This window comes from Phyllobates terribilis, unplaced genomic scaffold (genome assembly GCF_046119375.1).
Source record: "Phyllobates terribilis strain yellow unplaced genomic scaffold, ASM4611937v1 Scaffold_4__5_contigs__length_816908805, whole genome shotgun sequence".
Taxonomy (NCBI): Eukaryota; Metazoa; Chordata; class Amphibia; order Anura; family Dendrobatidae; genus Phyllobates; species Phyllobates terribilis.
Genome location: NW_027362764.1, coordinates 642,241,068 through 642,262,428, shown reverse-complemented (window position 1 = coordinate 642,262,428; position 21,361 = coordinate 642,241,068). Strand labels below are relative to the sequence as shown.

Genomic DNA, 21,361 nt, shown 5'->3' with positions numbered 1-21,361 from the left:
CCGATACAGGAGAGTTGGATTACCCTTTTAATTTTTTTCTGGACTGAAAATATAGACACAGTTGCGCTTACTTATTTACCTATAAACCAAATTCATTTAAAATGAAAGAGTCTTAATTTACTGCATCTAAGGGCTACTGGATGTGCACGTGTATATGACCTACCTAAATCCACAACTATGCATAAAGTATAAAACAGGAATAAGAGAGGCATTCCTATCACAGCACTGCATGCAGAGGTGTTACCTTAATGGGGTATTCTCAAGTTTGAAAGTTATACCCGATCCATGGAATAGAGACCATTCTCCTGATCGCTGGGGATCTGATAGCTGGGACCCCCACCGATCCTGAGTACTGGGACTCTGAAGAGCACTGTATGAATGGAGCCGAACTCAATGATGTGAACTGCCGCTCCTTTCATTATTTTAGAAAACCAGTCGAACGCAGCGCTAACTCTGGTGGTCCTATTACGAATGATTGAAGTGGAGGTGTGCATGATCCACCGCTCCATTCACATGGAGCTTTCAGAGCACTGGTTCTTGAGATCTGTGGAGTCCCAGCGGTTGGACCCCCAGCGATCAATCTCATTAATAGGGCAAAACTTTCAAATACTTCTTGAAGTTCCTTGGCCCCTAATCACAATTAGTCACAAGCCCTACATCACATGTCCCTGGCATTGATTCCACTGATGTGGCAGAGCGGACAATTTGCAGTGCACAGGGTACACAGCCTGGCACCAACCTATAGTTACGTTGCCAGCTGTATGTAGCCCCCTCATAGTGATGTTGCCAGCTGTATGTAGCCCCCTCAGCTGTGGTGCTACAGAATTAGAAGCCATTGCTTTGTCAGCTAGTCCTAATATGATAGGTGGTGACAATATATCCCATAATAACAACATGAAACATTCAGAATGGAAAATGAAGCACACATGAAAAAGCCAAGCCAAAAAAAGACACGGAGGTAACATGTAAAAAGATGTAGACATGATCTAAGCAGAGGACAGGTGAACAACAGAAACATTGCAGAAGAAGCTTCATACAAGCACAGGAATGACAAAGCTAATTTATGTTTATAGGCTTGGCAAATTCGGTGTACTGGCCTAATAATCACAGGTTAAAATAAACCTAAGAGATGTATTAGATCGGTCAGTGGATGTTAATGACATGTTAGTATTCACATGCAGTTAAATAATTCAACATCTCAGGGATCAAGAGAATAATGAGATTTATTTTTAATATTTTCACTCTTGTAAATGCCGAAAGTACTTACACTGCCTACTTCAAATGTTTTTTTTCTGTAGGATAAAGTAATATAAAAGCAGATGGGATTAATTTACTGGGATCCAGAGGTATCAAGCTTATGAAGCAGGCTTCGGTCAGTAAGGACTAAACCAGATTGTAGCACATATAAGAGTGAAAAGACGATTGTGCGAAGACTGGCTCATTTGTTTGCCACCCAGTCACTTCCAAGAACTCGTCAAGCCTATGAAGACTGCGGATACTGGAAACCCCTTCATAAGTAAGGGGCTGGACTGCAATGTACTGCTTAGCAATAGGTTGCAGGCCTAGCGACACTAAAGAGGTTAAGCAAAACCTGCACTTAAAAGTGGAAGGTGGTACCTGAGCTGGCAAACTGGAAGGCATTGTGCTGAATTGGGGGATTCAAGACAGGGCCATACTGTCCTCCCATACTCCCCATGATCCCTTGGTTAGCCAGATTCATCTGGGAGCCATGCAAAGAGCTGTGAGAGAGCGACTGTGACCCAGGGCTGGGGGGCACTGGGGAGAAAGGACTGGTGAAAGGTGGTGGGGATGGAATTCCAGTACCGTAGTTCGGAGGAAAAGGAAACTGTTGTGCATTGGCTTGTGGTATCCGAGGGCTGCTTATTGATCCTGACATGGCTGCAGAAGCCACCATGTTTGGTGGCATAGACAGTCCTTGTCCTCTCATCATCATGGCCCTGTGCTGCACTTGCTGCTGCTGCTGTTGTTGTTGCTGAAGCTGCCTTTGCCGTAGGTGCTGACTCAAGATCTCTCTTTGCCTTTGAGCCATCATTTGTGCATTGATGGGTCCCTGCAAACACATTTGGCAGAAATTACAAAACTGGATTTTACGTTAATACACAAACATAAAAAAAAAAAGTTAATATTTACACTATTTAATATTTAAATACGAACTATAACATGGATATGCGGGTACTTTATACTTACTCCACGTAACAAGCATAAAACTACTCTCCAAACAAGTCAAGACTATGAATCCTTTGTAAGATTTACAATCCATATACTACAAGAGGTCGCAAGTAAAGGTCAAACAGCATAATGAGTATGAGGAGTAACATTACGTGCTGCTCCTTACAGCCTGTCTGAGCCTACAATATGCCCTGCGCGTTACCTGCTCCCTCATCTGTGCTGGTACTCCTGGCCTCATAGCCATACTCATGGTGGAGACATTATTCATAGGATTCATTAGTGGTTGCCGATTCTAGGAAACAAAGAAATACTGAGGTCAGGAACAATTTCAATGCACATTGCACAACACGTCTTTATTATTATAGGGCCATTTATTCCATGGCGCTTTACATGTGTTCTTCATTTTACTTAAACATAACATAAATAAGTACTCCCAGAGTAAGTCACCCACTGCTGTGGCTTTGGTGGTACACGCCGGTTTCTGTCTACTTTGCTGCAGTGATCACGTGCCATACATCCATGTGACCTTCACAGCTTGGCCTCAGCGGCCTTCAGTCGTACATACGCCATTACTACTGTGGCTAGCCTGATTACGTCTGCCAGCTAAACACCAAGCCAAAGGGAACCGCCTGAGCAGCAGGGGAGAATTCTGGGGTTTTCTGCTTTTGTTTTTCGAAGCCTTTTTTATATCTCTTTAAAGGAATCTGTCAGTAGGATCAACCCTCCTAAGCTGTGTATATGGGCATGCAGGTTATAGGAAAGTGAACAAAATTATAGTTTGATATCTGCAATCCGATGTCTTATTCCAGAGCAACCCACGTTTTTCTTAATATGTAAATTAGCTGTTAAGATCTATGAGCCGGATATAGATCTCCCACAGAATCTGACTCCAGAGATTATTATAAATGACAGGAGGCGTTACCAGTGTGAGACATGTAATGACTGACAGTCTGCTCTCCTGATCTACATGTCACACACTAATAACGCCCCATTATTTACAATAAGCTCTGGCGGCAGATTCTCAGGGAGATCTGTGTCCGGCCAATAGATCTTTACAGGTCATTTACAAATTAAGAAAAACATGGATTTTTCAGGTAGAATGCAATTAGATCACAGTTATCAAGATATCTTTTTATCTATCGTTCTATGACCTAAATGCCCATATAGACGGCTTAGGAGCGTTGATCCTGACAGATTCCCTTTAAACTTACTGGGACACAAGATAAGAGCAAGTACAACACGTATTCCTACTAAAAGGTGGCATAAAGGTACCTGCTGTGCCTGTTGTAGCCGATGCTGCAGCTGGAGCCTTAGCTGGTTTGGCTGGTTCTGTACCATCCCGGTGGGCCTCAGCCCAGGCCGCGTTTGCATGCGCAGTATCCCATAGTTTGGACGCTGTCCCATAGGATGGAAGTTTGGATCTGGCATTTGAGCATAGCTATTCTGAGCCATCTGTCCTTGAGCAGTGTAAGCGTGGTTAAAGAGAGGCGCTTTCTGATCCATGATCAAATTTGAGTCTTGACTAACGAACGCAGATTCTGGATCAACGCTCTGACTCTGAAAAAAGTACACAAGGTCTGTTTAACTACAATCAGCCCTTAGCCATACATATTATATCTAAATAAGAAAATGATTAAAACAAAAATGACATTGGTAACCAGGAATGTACCTGACTGACTAATTCTGGAATTCCAAGCGCTCTGTCAATCTCCTCCAAACCATCAAAATTCCGCAAAGCCATATAAAGCTGATCAAGGAGGTTCCCCTCTTCATTTGGAGACTCGGATGGAGGTGGTCGGCAAAGTAAGTCTTCCGCTGAGCTGAACTGTTGCCTACAAATGACAAAACTGAAGGCATCATATACCAAGTAGGAAAACCGTGACACAAGGTTCTCACATTATGGCCACACATCAGACTGGGCTTGTTAGAGGCCTACCTGTTCTGATTGTTGAAACTTTGATCAATAGGCAAAATACTATCAGGCCATGGAGCGGTTTGGTTCGGAGGCGCCTGCTGCTGGGTATATGGTGGTCCGGTCAGGTTCATGTCCAGATCAGAAGTTCCTGAAGCGAAGAAAGAAATTTGTATTGTTTTATAACCGTGCGTTTTTGATAAATGCTGGATTTGCTATCCAGCATCAGTATGCAATCTACTCCTACCAGACGATACAGTGTGTGGCTATAGGACCTGGAATAATCAGTCTTTTATCAAGATTATTAAAATACATGGATGTCGCTATACAGCAGTTAGACTTACCCATACTCATAACAGGGGACTGCATCATGGGCCTCGGACATGACTGGCTGGTGGGCCTCATTGGAATATTTGAGGTTGGACTGCGAATCATGCCCTGCATTGGCCTGCTCATGGCATTGCCACTTGTTGGACAGGTTGCCCTCACGGGATTTGATGTCTGTGAACCCCACTCTGGTGACTGTAAAGCTGGCCTTGGGCCATTTCCACCTATCATTCCTGAAAAATATCCAAAACTTTTAGTAATTCTTACTTTTTAAGTCTAACACAGAAAGGTACACCTTATGACAAGGCTGAGAAGCGGATTGCGTCACCTAATCATAGCTGCACGCTCACTATGGCCAGTGTTAGAGTGAGGTAATCATACGGAAACACCAAATATATATTTGCTGGTGGGAACAAATGTACACACTTGGTTAACATCTTTACCAATAAAACAGACTTAGGTCAGAAGAGACACACTGACTGTCAGAATGGTGACCTGTGGCTACTCCTAGCCACACATCTGTGTCTATGGGCAGACTGTCAGCATGATGTCCTGTTTTTACTCCTAGCCATACATCTGTGTCTATGGGCAGACTCGCAGACTGTCAGCATGATGACCTATGACTACTCCTAGCCATACATCTGTGTCTATGGGCAGACTCGCAGACTGTCAGCATGATGACCTATGACTACTCCTAGCCATACATCTGTGTCTATGGGCAGACTCGCAGACTGTCAGCATGATGTCCTGTTTTTACTCCTAGCCACACATCTGTGTCTATGGGCAGACTGTGAGCATGATGATCTATGTTTACTCCTAGCCATACACCTGTGTCTATGGGCAGACTCACGGACTGTCAGCATGATGACCTGAGTTTACTCCTAGCCATACACCTGTGTCTATGGGCAGACTCACGGACTGTCAGCATGATGACCTGAGTTTACTCCTAGCCATACACCTGTGTCTATGGGCAGACTCACGGACTGTCAGCATGATGACCTGAGTTTACTCCTAGCCATACACCTGTGTCTATGGGCAGACTCACGGACTGTCAGCATGATGACCTGAGTTTACTCCTAGCCATACACCTGTGTCTATGGGCAGACTCACGGACTGTCAGCATGATGACCTGAGTTTACTCCTAGCCATACACCTGTGTCTATGGGCAGACTCACGGACGGTCAGCATGATGACCTGTGACTACTCCTAGCCATACACCTGTGTCTATGGGCAGACTCGCGGACTGTCAGCATGATGACCTGTGACTACTCCTAGCCATACACCTGTGTCTATGGGCAGACTCGCGGACGGTCAGCATGATGACCTGTGACTACTCCTAGCCATACACCTGTGTCTATGGGCAGATGACACTTATTACAACGTGATGATCAGCAAGCAGTTACCCTCGAGGCATCTCCGATTGGTAGGAGTGGAAAGTGTCAGACTCCACCTGTGTACTGGTGACCTACCTTGATTCCATGTTAAGCCATCAATAACATTGTAGCAGAAAACCTAACACAAGCACAGACACACAAGAAGCCTTTACATTACGGTCACAAAACAATACATATCTTTCTATTAAAATGTTGCCAGTCAGCTGTTCAGAAAAGGTTAGATCCCCTAGTGGCAGTTAGTGACATTTACTAATTAAGTTTCATTTTATACATTTCCTTACGATTAAAGGCATTGCATAGTTTTTATTTTTTTTTATGTATTTCAATTTTTTTCGATGCTAGTGTGATGGCCGAGTGCTTAGGATTCTCATTTGAGAAGTGTCCTGCAGGCCTGACATGAGCTCATGTTTGCCTGTTATCGCACTATGAATAAAGAATGGAGGTGGTCCGCTCCTTGAATTTTTTTGCAGGATTCACGTGGTTGCCATTAGAAAAGTTATTGGGAAATATTTTACACAATATTTTAATGTCTGTTTTAAGTTCTTTCATCAGATATGGCACTAAACATACCAACCATACCTATCCCTGCATCTGCAGTGACTGTATATCAATGCATGTAATATCACGTACAATGGATTAAAGACATATATAGCTGCAGAGAGAACCCAAAGTGCCTTCCTGGGAATAACAAGACGTTATGTAGTAAAGGAAATCCATGCACCACCTACCAGGACTACTGGTGCCAACGCCACCCTGCCCTCCCATCATTCCCTGACTGCTGATCATTCCAGAGGGTGGCATGGCAGAGAAGGGACTGGTATTCCTCATCGGCTGGAAGGATCCAGCGGGCGACTGGTTTTGTAAACTGATATCCATTGGTACATTCTGGTTTGGTAAAAGTCTTCCAAGCTGAAGCTGTGCAGGATGGGGATTATTGAACACTGCATGGATATAAAGTGAAAAGAATGCTAGCTCACGTGGCCATGTCGTGGATATAAATTTCATAGAAAGTCAATAGGGAATGACTGCAATGTAGGAAAAAAAATAGTTCCATTACTAAAACATTTCTAATGGGGAACAGATGTGAAGACAGCATTTTTTTTACCTTTACCATAACCAATTTTAGGCAGGATGGCATTTGATGCAGCCGACCATCGACTCGTGTAAAGGGCCGTGCATTATGACAAGCAAAAAAATGTGCAAATTTCTGTTAGGTCCATACATTAAAGAGCTGACGGCTTTAATGTCCAGTAGTCAGCAGCAGGGGGCGCTGCTTGTTTACAAACAATATTTCTAAGGCAAAACAAAGAAAACAAGTGGTTGCTGCTACCAGACAGAGAGGAACAGGAAACCCTACGTCAGGGCCGGAGACTTACTGTTCTGCTGCATCTGGAGAACTCTCTGCCTGTGCACGCTGGGAGGTAGGGCAGAGCTGTTATCACCAGCGATCTGCATCAGGTCATTGATGATCGCTTGTTTATCCACAGAGTTCGCATCAGACCGAGAGTCTGCGTAAAGCTGGCTTTTCTGTAAATCATCCAGGATTTCATCCAGGTTATCCAAATCAGAGCTGCTCGGTAAAAGCTTTGGATATGATAAAAAAAAGCAACAATCTGTTTAACATCATAGCAAGGGTTAAAGCATCATGCACATTCAGTGACATCCTTGTGATCAGATATCCAATAGTACAGAATTCTGGTCATCCAGAATATGGGATTTCATCAAAGTATCGAGATCACAGCTCCCTGATGAAACCCGTTGTACCAGCGGTCTGGTGTATCCCTGGTGGCTGCCTACATTTACATCATTTTCTAGGATTATGTGATAAGCCAGAATCTGACAATCTGGTACCCAGGGTATACTCGACTTTTAGAAAAAAAAATGCATTTTTTTTGTTCAATTATGCCAAATAAAAACGAATAGAAGCCTAATAAATAAATCATAAGTGCCCAAAATGATGGCATTGAAAAACAGAACCAGAACTGCAGAAGAGTAGGCTGAATAGTAAAAAGTCCATAATTCAATATCTATGAAGGTCATGAAAATTATTGTATACTCACTTAAGGAGAACCAGCCTGCACGATTCTGCAACAGACAGAGACATGGCTGTAATGGTGCTGTGATACTGATTAAAGTGATACCTTTGGTGAAGAAATCTGCTATTTTGTTCTCTGTTATCGGCAATTGAAGTTTTCTGCTAATTAGATTTTGGTGCATAAGGGACGGACAGTGCACGGGGTCTTCACCTTCTGCCCCCGGCCCGTCCGCCTGACTCCGTGTTTGGATGACCGGTCACTTATTTTTCAGTGTCCTGCCTCCCGGTTGAAATCAGGAGCCATCATTGCCATGGACGGATTGATTTCCTGGCTGGGCTATAATAAAGTGTCACTGTGGGCAGCGCATGCACAGATTGAGATCTTGACTCGGTGACGTTTTAGAGAAGACGGCACACGTAAAACCCACTGTACCATTTTATTGTAGACCCGCTGTGCAAGTACCGACCACAGAAATGATGGTCCCGATGCCAGATTTTAAAAAAGGAGGCATGTCATTGAAAAATAGGTGACCTGTCATTCAAATACCGGAGGCAGACGGAGAGGTCAAGGCAGGAGGAGAATACCTAGTGTACAGTCCAGCCCCCGTGCACTAAAAATCTCATTTGAAGAAAACTAACTTCTGATTAAATAACAAAAAAAATAGTGGATTTCTTTACCAAGACAGCGCCATTACAGCCATGTCTTTACATTACAAAATCGTGCTGACCGGTTTAGAAGCAGACAAGAATTTCTACATCCAGGATGAAGTTACTACCGACATGGATGAGCGGGGAGGTAACCGCTGTGGGCGGTGGTGAGGGGCAGAGATCAGCATTTCCTGCTCTTTATGCCATCAGGTGTGCCACACACTACAGTGCCCGGGTCATCACTGACACTGCACATGGACTGGGCACAGCGTCATCTTTGTGTTTTACTACCAGCCCAGACCAGAGGAGCGGCTCATTCTCCTGGCTGTGATGTTTCTACCATCAATCTCCAGACTAAGAAATGTCAAAAATCTCTCCCAGCTGTAACATGCCAAGGAAATGGCAGCGAACGCAGGCACGGACGTCACACACAGCTCCTCGTGAGAACATGCTCAGCATCTGTAGGAAGGCACCGCTGGGATGTGCAGCATCTAGGTCATCTGGGGACAGGTAACCAACCACCGATACAATGAATGAGACCAGGCTGAGACATCCATAATGGAGAGGAATGTAAGCGCGCAGGCACCCGGCTGAAATGTAGCAGCACAGGAAGTGTTAACAGCGTCAATCTGCCTCGTGTCAGCTTTTCTTGGCTCTGCCCTTGTACAAACACTGAACCTGCTACCCAGCAAGAAGCCTTTCTAAACCATAAGCAGCTGTAATCTGGGCCGCCCCGTCCAAGTAATGGCTCTCAATTAAACAACAGACGCGCAAGTCCCAGAATACTTTCTGAAAAGCCGAGAAACAGCCAAGCGGTCCAGATGGCATTGCTACCCCCGGATCACCCAAATAGTATTTTTGTCACATAAGGAGAGAGAATCATTACAGCTTTATCACACAAAACATCTTAAAATAACCACAATGCTCAGAGTTATAGGGGAGAAAATACTAAGGGATGATGCACAGAACGGGGGCAGGGATCCCGATGCAGGGGGACCATCCAGGACAAAACCAGGATAACGCCAAACACAAAACTGCCAAAAATGATTATTAGCTGCAGAAGGAAATTCTAGGATTGTCAGTCTAGGATTCTGTAGCGAAAGAAGCAAAAACTTAAATTCTCTGTTAATAACAAAACCAGAGAGAGAAATAGAAAGAAAAAGCAAAAATATGAGAAGTGGGAGAAATAAAATCACACAGAAAGAAAAAGAGGTTTTCAAGGCTCCGGTCCAGCGAGCACAGATGATTGATGTGGCCCCTGGACCGGGCCCTGGGAATCGATTCTGATATCCAGCTGTACTATATCTGCATGGGAAAGCCCAGCATGGACACCTATCACATCAGCAGCACTTTCTGCCTGGTATGGTATTTATGGTATCACTAATGCAAGAAATGAACACTAGTGTTGAGCGAGTATGTTCTGTTAACCCTTTCGCCGAGTATGCTCGGGCCGAGCTCCGAGTATTTACAGCTGCTCGGTGATATGGTTGAATCGCTCCCGTGTGCATGATTTGCGACTCTTTGACAGCTTTATTACATGTGAGGAATGTCTATTTCTTACACATTCCTCACATGTAATAAAGCTGTCAAACAGTTGCAAATCATGCACACGGGAGCGATTCCACCATATTACCGAGCAGCTATAAATACTCGAAGCTCGGCCTGAGCATACTCGGACAGAACATACTCGGCTCAACCCTAATGAGCACGTGAGATAATACATGAGCAAGGCTTGTGCGGCTTTACTGCTCTGTCTGCAAGGGAAGAATTGGCACGGCCATGTCAACCGACCGTCTGCAGATTGCTGGTGTCCAGGTCTCGCAGGCCGACCAAGTCTGCAGTGCTGTCTAGCTTGTGTTCACACTGCCAGCGGGAAGAAATGCGCACATCTGCTGGCAGAGGCAGTGCGGCATACATGGAGCGCCTTATACCTGTGTGCACACTTATGTACCATAGTTGTCATGTTACTTAGCTGGAAGTTATTGAAATCTAGCATCTGAAGCCTCTATTTTCCCAGCTAATGGCAGCAACCGGCAACTAGCAAGACGTGTTCACTCCATAATTAGAGGGGAAGCAGAAGAGTCATTTAGCCTCATTAGAGAAATGTCAGCCATCCAGGAAGACAAACACAGACACAGGCTTCCTTCTTTTCTTTTGCATGAAAAGCCGAACAATTTGTATGTAGGTGACATGTAAAAATTCTGGAGAAATTCCTAAGTAATAACCAAGTATTTAATGCCCCAAAATGGCAGATCTAGAGCAGAAAATGCATAAAGAAATGTGGGGCGCAGATCGAGACTGTCTCGGTTCTCTCTCATGCTGTAGAACTACATGTACCATCGATGCAGGACTAATGGACTACATAATAAGGCTGGGCATATAAAGCCTGATCTAATAATGCCAACAGGCATACGCTCAGCATGGAGATACAGTAGGAACTCATGCTGCCCCATTACAGCCATATACGGCCATAATGTAACGCTGCCATACACTGACAAACAAGCCACAAGCAATGGTAAAAGTAAATGTCCAACATCAGTAATATTCCCAGACTTATACACCACGTTTTTCTACAGTGGCCGACTATATAAAAGCACTACACTTTTCATACACCACACCGATGGATGCAGAAGGGACGCTCTGCGGGCTTTGACAGGTGAATGGGAGCTCACCAATACACTCGGAGTATGTGCTAGGAGTGTGAACACAGCCTTAACAGTGAAGACATTTCCCATTGTATCCTAGGTCAGTAAACTTTATGTAGTTCTTGCACAGAAATGTCAGTGGCTGGGATTAACCTTGAGGAAGGACGAGACTGTGATGCTAAGAGACCGGCCTGGATCTGATTGTACCGCTGTTAGGTCTCAGGCCGTGCTGGTGAGTCTTGCTTGAGTGTGGCTGCGAGTGGCACATTTCAGCAGACGGTATACAGACATAATCTATATACTGTGAGTACCTAGGAATCAATAGTCTACTAATGTCATTAATCAAGCATCCTACAACAATTAGTCCTAACCAAGGAACAGGTATAGGTACTAAATGCTGCCAGTGACTGGGGGAAATGACAAGACCCCGCTTGTCAAAAAGAAAGGACCAGGGCAGCTTCAGTGCAGATCCTGAACCAGCAGGGAGATCGGAGCTTTGCAGCCTGAAGTGTGGGAACAATGGGTTATAATTACACTATTCACACCTCTGCTATAGATTCACTCTATATTTAGACTGTAATATGTAGATGACAGGTGAGCATACACCCATGGATTACCGCTTATATCGCCTAGTGTTCCTGCCTAAATTGCAGACCTTCCCACATTAACCCTCTATGGACTTCCCATACAGCAGAACAAGCCTCCTCTACAATGCTCCAAGCCACGGGCCTTGTCAAAGGAGAAAAATATTCAGAGGCATCAGGTTTATTTCCAGGCCATAAATACAACCTTCTGTCCACACACCGCCGGGTGTTATGCTACTGAAGTAACCTGAGGAAAGCAGAGGTTCATGATAGTGGGTACAAATATTGCTCAGCGCAGGGTAACCCCTAATCGATGTTCCCATATCTGAGAGACCCCTAATGCTATTACTGCCACAGACCCTCAGTGTACGACTTAGGCTATGTGCAAGCTATTGTTCAGCACAATAAATATGATCAGATCAGTGACAGGTTTAGGTTTTTTTCCCGAGAAAGCTGGTTTAGTGTTTTCATACTGAACAGACTTGGCACATGCAGTACATCAGGAAAGCTATATAGGTACAGCTGGGTCGTGGGGGGAAATACCAGTTTTGGCTTTTGTGTACCACAAGATACATACTAAGTCATGTGGATGGGTTACAGGGCACTAAAGAGCTATGGATGAGGGAAGAAAAGAGCAGGAAAGGGCACGTGACATATTATCTGGTACTGAGCCGACAATACACAGGGTGGGGTAAGACTCGCTGCTCGGCCTAAAGAGAAACTGCCCAGGATGAGTAATAACAATGTGATAACATGTCATAACCAAGGTACAAACAAAACGCACATTGTACATTACATGACACCCACATTTAACCCTCAGCCCTCATGGCGTTTTATCCAGTCCACCTAGTATCTTCTGTCTGCACAATAATAGTGAATGGCTGACAGCACACAGGACGGTGTTCACTCTGCTTATTCTATGGTGAGGAGTTATTCTTTTTGATTCATGACCACAAACCATTCACCAAACTGTATATGGATGACAAGGCAATATAGTGTTTTATATGGAAGAGAAAATTGTAGCATACAGTAAGCAAACTGTGCTAGCGCTTCACCAGGGAAATGACCCTACCGGAGAGCGGTCACTATATTTACATAAGCGCTTTGTCTGTGGCTTAAGGCTGTCTATATACAGTGGTCCCAGAATGGACGGAGGGTCTCCTGATCCAAACTCAATAGCCTCCTAGGCATATATGAGACCACTGGGTTTGGATCATGACCCCCAGTCCGTACTCAGACCGTGATATATGGACATCTGAATGTGGCCGTGGCTTCTGTGCAATTAATGTACAACCTGACACCAAGGACAAAAGGCTCATGGGAATTCTGCACAGTGGTGCACCAGCTCATGACCCTACTCTTCGTATACAGCCAAGTTCAGACTAATTAATAATCCATCCACATTTCATTTCTTCTTACCTGATCAGATGGAAATCCAGGCTCCTCTTTTTCAACCTTTATAGATGTTAACTTGGTGCAATTTGAAGAGTCCATCTTGTTCTCCAAGCGCTCCAGCTTGGGCGTGATATCCGCTAGATTATCCTTACTATCGTCCTTATCTAACAAGTAACGAAGTAGTGCATTTTCTTTCTTTTTGGGGCTCACTGGTTCCTGCTTTATAGTAACGTCAGAGCCGGGGCCTGTGCTATTGGACTCCTGATTCAGTTCTTTGCCAGTGGCCTCGGCTGTGAGCTTGGCCAGGTCAACCGGTGAGCTGCTGTCCTGAAGAAGTCTGTGCAAAATTTTATGCTTCTCTTTCAGTGAGGTTCCATGTGCTGAGGCAGACATACTGTTGGCTGCAAAATGTCCCAAGGAGTCTTTGTTGTTTGTATCTCCCAAAGAGTTAAGTGGCGAGGGCTCCATCTGATCAGATTTGGTGGTAAGTAACTGTAATAGTTTTGTCTGGCCTTGCCTGTCCATCAGTCTGTTCTGACCATCTATTTTGTCACCAGCAGGAGCCATGCCATCATTACAATCCTTCTGGTCCGATGAGCGGCAGCTAGTCTCTGCTGGCCCAGTTCCACCCTCAGACTGCTCCCCGTAAAGCCCAAAAGAATCTTTAGCATCCAAACTCCCCATTTTTCTTAGCTGGGGAGGGTTCATGCTACCTGGCGAGTTTTGTACATTCCCACTTTTCATGTCAGGCGAAGCAAGAGGAACCCCGTGGCCCTCACTAAGAGCCTGAAGTGCATTCAGAGAGCTATTGGCAAAACTATGGCTATTTCCTGTGCTACTACAAACGGGAGAATGCAAGCTTCCTGCAGGGGAGAACTGACTGGGTGCAATACGAGGACTTCCCGCCACTCCCGGGCTGACACGATGCCTTGGGGAAAGCATAGAGTTAGGTGGACCCTGGCCCATGCCAGGACTTCCCTGTGAAGGGCTATTCATTTTGAGTGCATAGTTATTACCCTGAGGAGTGGTAGCTTGCATGCTGGAGACATGGTTAATCCCTCCCGAGCCAACATATCTGCCAGCTGACAAGCCCATTTGTTCCTTTGGGCCATTTATGGCGTAATTCATATTGCTACTTATGGTCATGTCCTGACCAGGGTTCCCGCCGCACACCGCTTGATGAGCCGGGCTGCTGGAAACAACTGGGTCTATCATCTTACCCATGTTTTGTCCAGTCATGTCCTGACTGTTTAATCCACATAGATTCTGCTCTCTGGAAGACAAAGGAAACCGTGTTAGCATAATGGTGAAAATAAATACAAGTCTCTCCGATAGTTTGTATCAGCATGGCCAAGCATTACCTAGACTGGATACAATTACAGTGCAGGACTAGCTGTGAAGCTCATTCACTTGGAACAAATTATTACTTTGATGGTAAAATGTTAAAGAATTGAAACACAAGGGCCTGATTCATCAAAGCTTTTATGTCAAAATTCTGGCGTAAAAAGTTTCGGGAAATAAAGTTGTAAAATGTTGGCGCAACTCTAAAGTTTTGCGACTTTTGGCAATCCCAAGTCATTTTTTCCCAGTTTCGACAAAGTGGAAAGGACAGGTGAGTGGCATTGCTCTGTCAAATTCATGACGAGCGGCGGTGTTCTTCACGCCACAAATCTTACTCCAGTCCTCGACTAGAACAAGATTTGTGGTGAGGTGCACACAGAGGCAAACGCGCCGGATTCACTGAATCAGGAGCGTCTGATTCCAGCACGCTTCTTCACCAAGCCTGGCGTTAAAAATGTCGGTCTTGATGAATCAGGGCCAAAGTATATTACAAAGTTGTAAAACTTTTCCATTTATATGGTGATTAAGCTTAACGTACATAAAACTGGATATTCACATATTAAATGTGCAGAATTTACTGTGTATATAAACTCAGGAGAGATCAGAGAAAACCATAAAAAAAGCGTTTTAATGTCCTTTTGGCCACATAAAAACAAGTCATAGAATAGAACAATAAGCCCACTAAAAAGTCTAATGGTCGCAATGACAATGTGAGGCCGCTGGCTAACTATAGATTCTCAGCCACAACTTTGCACCTGTTTTGCAACTGCTGTAACTTAAGACCTCTGCGTAGTAATTTTTCACAGACCGCCTCTTGAGCCCTAAAAGCTTAAACACATAGATACACAGGGTACTGTGGTCTCTACAACCTACCCCTGACCCATCTGTAACTCATGGCAAACACACTATCAGCCTGGATAATGAGCCATTAGTATTCCTGCGAGTAGATACCTTGCCTCCCTCCCAAACACACTGATCATATGCCACGGCAATAAGAGAGGTTGCCTCCTTCTGACATACCCATGACATGGCTCCTTACCTTTGAAGCATGTGTATGGATATTACAAGCTGAGGTTCATTTGTATTCTGAGAGCGGATGAGCTTGCTCCTCGTTTGGGCAGCAACAACTGTGCCGTCAGACAATGAAAATCGGTATATAGGACTTAATGAAAGTCCTACCCTGAGAACTGCAGGAAGAAGAGAGGCGGGCGATATTAACAGTCATTAAACCAAGCTAATTAGATAGATTAATTGGTATATTGTATGTAATTTTTTCACGCTATTCAGTAATACCAACATGCTCTAGATTCACGCTATTCAGTAATACCAACATGATCTGGAAGGACCTAATTTGCACTATCAATGCTTTCATTCCCTAAACAGTTATTAAAATTACAGTAGGTGTAAAAATATTAAAAGCAGAGGAATGAAAAATACATAAATAGCTGTGATAGTGGTTAACTAAGCAGAATCTAAAGAGGTTAACTATTTAATAAAAATGAGAGTTCCTCTGCTGAGGCGACATCAGGACAGTGTGTAAAGAAGGCTGGGCTGGCTGAAGGGTCAATTTCAATAGCCAAGACAGCCCCCTTCTCTGTGAGGCCGTGTGCCCACGTAGCATTTTTCAAGCGTATATGCTGCGGAATTTCCGCAGCGTAAACGCTTGAAAAACGCATGTATATCCGCACCCCATGGTCCCCAATGGGATTCCGCAAGTTCTATGCACATGTTGCGGATTTTTCCGCAGCGTTTATGCCGCGTTCAAAAATCCGCAGCATGTCATTTAATTTTGCGTTTCCGCAAGCGGAATTGCCTTAGTCCAATGCATAAAAAACGCAAGGCAATTCCGCATGTGGAAAACGCGTGATAAACGCACGTTAAACGCGTGCGGAATTCCGCATGCGTTTTTCCGGGAGAGGACTTGCATTTATGCAGCAGAAATTTTCTGCTTCATAAATGCAACGTGGGCACATAGCCTTACAGCAGACAAGGATAAGTGTTTGATTAGCTACTGAAACAAGCCAGCCAGCCCCCTTCTCTGTTACAGCAGAGAAGAAGAAGGGCTGGATTATCTACTGAAACAAGCCAGCCAGCCCCCTTCTCTGTTACAGCAGACAAGGAGAAGGGTTGGATTAGCTACTGAAACAAGACAGCAGTCCCTGCACACAAAGCTATGAAAATGTGACTACATAAGAAATACTCCTGTGTCGAGCTGCCGGCACCCCCGGGGACAGTTGCTGTTATCTACAGATTGGGTCATGTTTTCAAATAAGAGGCAAGTTTTCTAACACATGGATAGATTTTTTTGATGTGGACAACCCCTTTTAGGCCACCTGTATTTGTGTTTGTTGCTGGTGAAATTGAGAAGAGGGGATGAATATTCTCAGCATTTAACATGGGGCAATTGCTAGAAATGTATCTCCATTTTCAGAAAAATACTGACTTTTCATACTGATATGTATAAGCTTTGATCGGTGAGCGTCTGGGTGCCAAGATAACCATCAATCATATCAGAAGCTCTCATCTAAGAGCTGTGCTCTGGGACATAAGTGGAGCAGTGCACAGACTCCAGAATCTGAACACGTCTAACCATCTTTTCAAGGAACAACATAGTAGACAGAGCCCAACACAGTTAAAGGGCTCAGTGCTCAGCGGACCACTGGTCACATCATTTCAGCAATCAGTCGTTGTCTCAGCATGCAACTTACCAAATCAAAAGTTTAAGCAAACTGGAGGTACACTTTAAGAAAACAAATGAAATGAACCATCATTTTCTAAGTGTTCATCATCACAGTTACCTTCTTGGTGATGTCTTTTGCTGAGAGATAATTCGCCATCATGAGAATGAAATTTTTGAATACACCGTCGCACTAAATCCTCCCAGCCTGGCCTCATCAGCGCCCTCATGGTGCTCGTGTCCAGAGAGGTGATTTTACCTGAAAGGACAGCATAAACATATTGTGTCGGTTAACACATTAAAACCTGCGGAAATATACTTTTGCGACTGCTACCCGCCAGTTGAAGTATACATAAATGTATATAATTGACTTTAAATGTACCGTACGTGTAAATAGATAAGATATCTCGCCCTTTGGTGCCCCGAGGCTACCGAACTATAGTATATATGAAACAACGTATGTTTTATAAAAGCTCTTTAGGAATTTGAAAATTCATTATATATCTATATGTATGTACCGTATTAACATAGATCACACACACACAAAATATAACTGATAGCTAGGCCAAGACAGCAATCTGGATCCAGAATACATAGCCTTATTGCTCCTTAAAAATCCTGGTGGAGGAAATACTTCTAGGGATATGTAATGTATGTAGTACGGTGGATTACATCGGGAGTCAGTGAGCGGGGACATAGGATATCATGGGCTGCGTATTTGAGATCCATACAACACATAGCCAGAAAAGGATTGTGGAACTGCTGTATAATACAACAAAAGTGCTTGAACTTCTGCAGACTATCCAACAGATCGGGTCCATTACTGATCATCTGTTGCAGCTCTGCAAATAATTTCCTAAAACACTGCAATACACTTACTCTTCTTGGTGATACAGACAGGTAATGACAGCATGGGGGACGATTACCTTGCAAGTCCTGACGAGTTGAGAATGTTTCGGATGAGGGAGGAGGAGGTCTTTCTTTCATTGGAACTCTTCTAGCCACACATATCAAGCAAGACTGTAAATCTTCAAAGGAGTGAAACAATTATTTCATACAAGAATGAGGAGTTCACACCGAACAATCAAATAAAAAGGGGATGATGGCTTTGTTTACAGGTGATCTACCGACTACAATGAGAAGGTGAACAATCCTAGTGAAGGTCAAGTCATAAGGACAGGTTTATGCACAGTATACGATGTGCCACCTTGAGAGTAGAAACGGCAAGCCCTTTATCTGGTTCCACAATAATCATACCTTCTCCTTCTTCCTTAATGGACTTTGGTTGGGATACGGCAAAGCACTGCATAGTTTCATATTTCTGGTGCGTTTCTCGGCTGTCATGAGTTTCCTCTTCACACTCTGCTGTTGGCTTCACCAGCATACGGCAATTAAAGGTATGGCTATTTCGTCTAGGTCCCCCATTAACTGGGGAGAAAATATACAAAAAGAGAACACATAAGCCACGAAGTTCAGTTTCTAACGAGCAGTAAATGAGAACTATAACAAGATGGTGGATTTTACCTAAAGACTTTGGCAGCAGGTTTTTGATGAACTCTGTGTGATCTCCGACATGTAATATGTTATATACACTGGTATTCATTAGCTCTTCCTGGTTGTACCGGAGATACTGAGTCACATTCTCAGAGACAAACACTACATTCCCTTCACGGTTCACCACAAAAAAGAATCCATCCAAGGCCTAGAGAAGGAAAGTAATGTTACATGGATCAGCATTTAGGTCCTGATCACAGAATGAGCTTTATAGATCTGGTTCTCATGTAATCAGTTCATACAAAGGTGGGCCGACACTTGCATCCCCCTCTGGACAAAGCATGGCACATAGAAGTGAAGGAGCAGCAGACATTTAAGTTCTCCCAGTACATTCAGCAGCTCACTTCTCTCACCATTTTATATGGCAGTAGAGCACCACAATCACAGCTGCTAATCACTGGGCCCACCAAACAGGACAGCCCCCAGTCTGCATGGAGCGGCGGACGAGCATGCACATTGCCACTGCATTCAAAGTCTAGGGACACATGAAACCCAATAAACATTAAGAAGTGCACCGGTATGCATGCTCGACTGCTGCTCTATTCAGCAAGGGTCTCTGAACCCCCCTTCCTAGTGATCATTGCGGTGCTTATTGGTGGGAAGCCTAAGGATCCGAGAAGATGCATATCCCATAGAGTACTTTGCTTATATGTAGGTTTAGCTTCCATTCATGGTAGTGTGCCTTCTCGCAGTGTCTGAAGTGTACAGGTATAAGTTGGGGGTATTGACTGCTGTATACCTGGAATAAAGGTCTCTGATGTTTGTCATTTTGTAGGCATACATCGCCAATATGCTGCCAGGTAAAACTACACTCTAGAAGGACACTTTTGGACAGTATGGTCATGTTTCATGTATACACAAGGAGATTTGGTGGCACATTCACCAAATGGACACTGTGCATACAAAATCATTACCCTCTTGGGCCACAATACACAGACGTCTGAATTCAGCCAGAGTAAGAACTGCAATGCACAGACTGACCTATAGTCGACAGTCTCAATATGTATGAGGCTGCTGGGTTCAGGACAGGAGACCTGTGGACAGTCTGATATCTGTGGTCCGTACGCTGACACATGTCACCTGTCCGCTATGTGCAGCACTTCAGTCACAACTTACATACTTTTAAAGAGAAAAGGGACATTGGCATAAGTTAAGCAGCCATTCCCCTTTATCTCCTAACTTTATAAAACGAGCAATTACTCATCAAAACAACTCTAATAATACTGCAGGCCAAACATAATAGATGAATTACTTGCCAGGATGCACAAATGGGTTTAGCTCCATGATTCATCTGTTTACTGATGTACACTGGCTGCCATACAGCGAGAGAATGCATGAGACAGCGCACACCTACATAGGGATGAGTAACGCCGGGGGCCGAAGCGCACACCGCGGGAGGGAAACATACAGCCACACAACCAACAGTGTAATGCAGGAATTGTTAGCGTCCGACTGAATCGGGTAGACAGCGTAAACGTCATTTTCTAGTGTCATCCAACACAGCAAACTTGATTTTGTGTCTTTTAGTCATACTCGCTTTTACAGCAGCTATGTGCCAACTAGTATGCTCACAAGCACAGCTCTACAGCGCTTGTTAGTAATCTTTCCTTGGACCGTGCAGTAATTCTTCCTTTATAATGAGTAAGATGAGAGCAGGAGGCGACCTTCCTTAGTTCTTCTCTACAGCCGACATACCTGAGATGTGAGCAGAAGCGGTTCTCAGCTGCTCCTAGGGCTCCACCATACTATTACTGAGTAACTAAGCAGAAGCAAGCGTGCCCTGAACAAGGACGCCGCCGAGCGTGCACCTCGGCACATCACGTGATGTTTACTCCTCTGAAGGAAACTGCAATTCCTGCTCGGTTGCTTAGTGACGGCCATATACTTATGACATGCAAATGCAGACATTTCAAGAAACAATAAGAAACAGATGCTTCCTTGCTGAGCGTTCTACTGACGTGTAGAAGAGGCACATACAGTAACAGCAGAATAATACCGCAGACACAGCTCACACATACTGTATAATGCTATAGCAGGATAACATCTGACTGCACAACTAGCTGATTCACGGCACAAGAAAATACAATCAGGCGAGGCACGGGCATGAGAAATACTAACAGGCACCTAGTAGAATGGTGTCCTGGTTATTACAGAGTGTCTGACTACAGAGAGCAGTAGACAACGCAGGAAGCAGAGAGGAACAAGTGCAGAAAGGAGAAACTGAAGTCAGCAGCTAATGCAAGGACGGCAGCGAGCAGGAGGAAACGCCGTCTACCAGGAAACTGCGGCTACCAGGACAGGGCATGCACCAGCCACTGAGCACCTGCTACACCCCTCACATAGCACCCAGCGGAGGTATGCGTACGAGGAGTTACAATGGATACCACCAATGGATGACACAGATATAGGGGGGCATTCATTGCCCATAGGCTGAGAGATATCTATCTATCTATATCTATATATATATTCCTTAATGAACTTGCATATACACACATGCATACATAAGCTATAATATACAATGAAGGCTATGACACTTTTTAAGCCTCCATTGACTAAATGGGGCCTAAGGATCAATTTGGCAGGCATGAAAGACATGTCAAAATAATTTTTAATAATGATAATTGAGCCCTTCAACAGTAATTGCAAAACCAACACTACG

The 21,361-nt window shown here is 44.3% G+C and overlaps 1 protein-coding gene across 9 annotated transcripts in view; it reads right to left on the bottom strand.

Moving 5' to 3' along the window:
* NCOA2 (nuclear receptor coactivator 2) overlaps nucleotides 1–21,361 on the bottom strand; it is a 161,817-nt gene that overhangs the window by 20,463 nt on the left and 119,993 nt on the right. For 6 of the 9 annotated variants that reach the window (XM_073679407.1, XM_073679408.1, XM_073679410.1 and 3 more), the window contains 14 exons: nucleotides 18,673–18,850; nucleotides 18,406–18,576; nucleotides 18,075–18,176; nucleotides 17,270–17,407; nucleotides 15,511–15,658; nucleotides 13,155–14,403; nucleotides 7,200–7,407; nucleotides 6,552–6,764; nucleotides 4,447–4,662; nucleotides 4,127–4,253; nucleotides 3,860–4,037; nucleotides 3,463–3,747; nucleotides 2,393–2,482; nucleotides 1,618–2,071 (listed from right to left, as the gene is read on the bottom strand). In XM_073679407.1, coding sequence (XP_073535508.1) covers nucleotides 1,618–2,071; nucleotides 2,393–2,482; nucleotides 3,463–3,747; nucleotides 3,860–4,037; nucleotides 4,127–4,253; nucleotides 4,447–4,662; nucleotides 6,552–6,764; nucleotides 7,200–7,407; nucleotides 13,155–14,403; nucleotides 15,511–15,658; nucleotides 17,270–17,407; nucleotides 18,075–18,176; nucleotides 18,406–18,576; nucleotides 18,673–18,850 — 3,757 coding nt within the window. The remainder of the gene's footprint in view (nucleotides 1–1,617; nucleotides 2,072–2,392; nucleotides 2,483–3,462; nucleotides 3,748–3,859; nucleotides 4,038–4,126; nucleotides 4,254–4,446; nucleotides 4,663–6,551; nucleotides 6,765–7,199; nucleotides 7,408–13,154; nucleotides 14,404–15,510; nucleotides 15,659–17,269; nucleotides 17,408–18,074; nucleotides 18,177–18,405; nucleotides 18,577–18,672; nucleotides 18,851–21,361) is intronic. The other 3 variants (XM_073679412.1, XM_073679413.1, XM_073679415.1) reach the window with 3 other exon arrangements.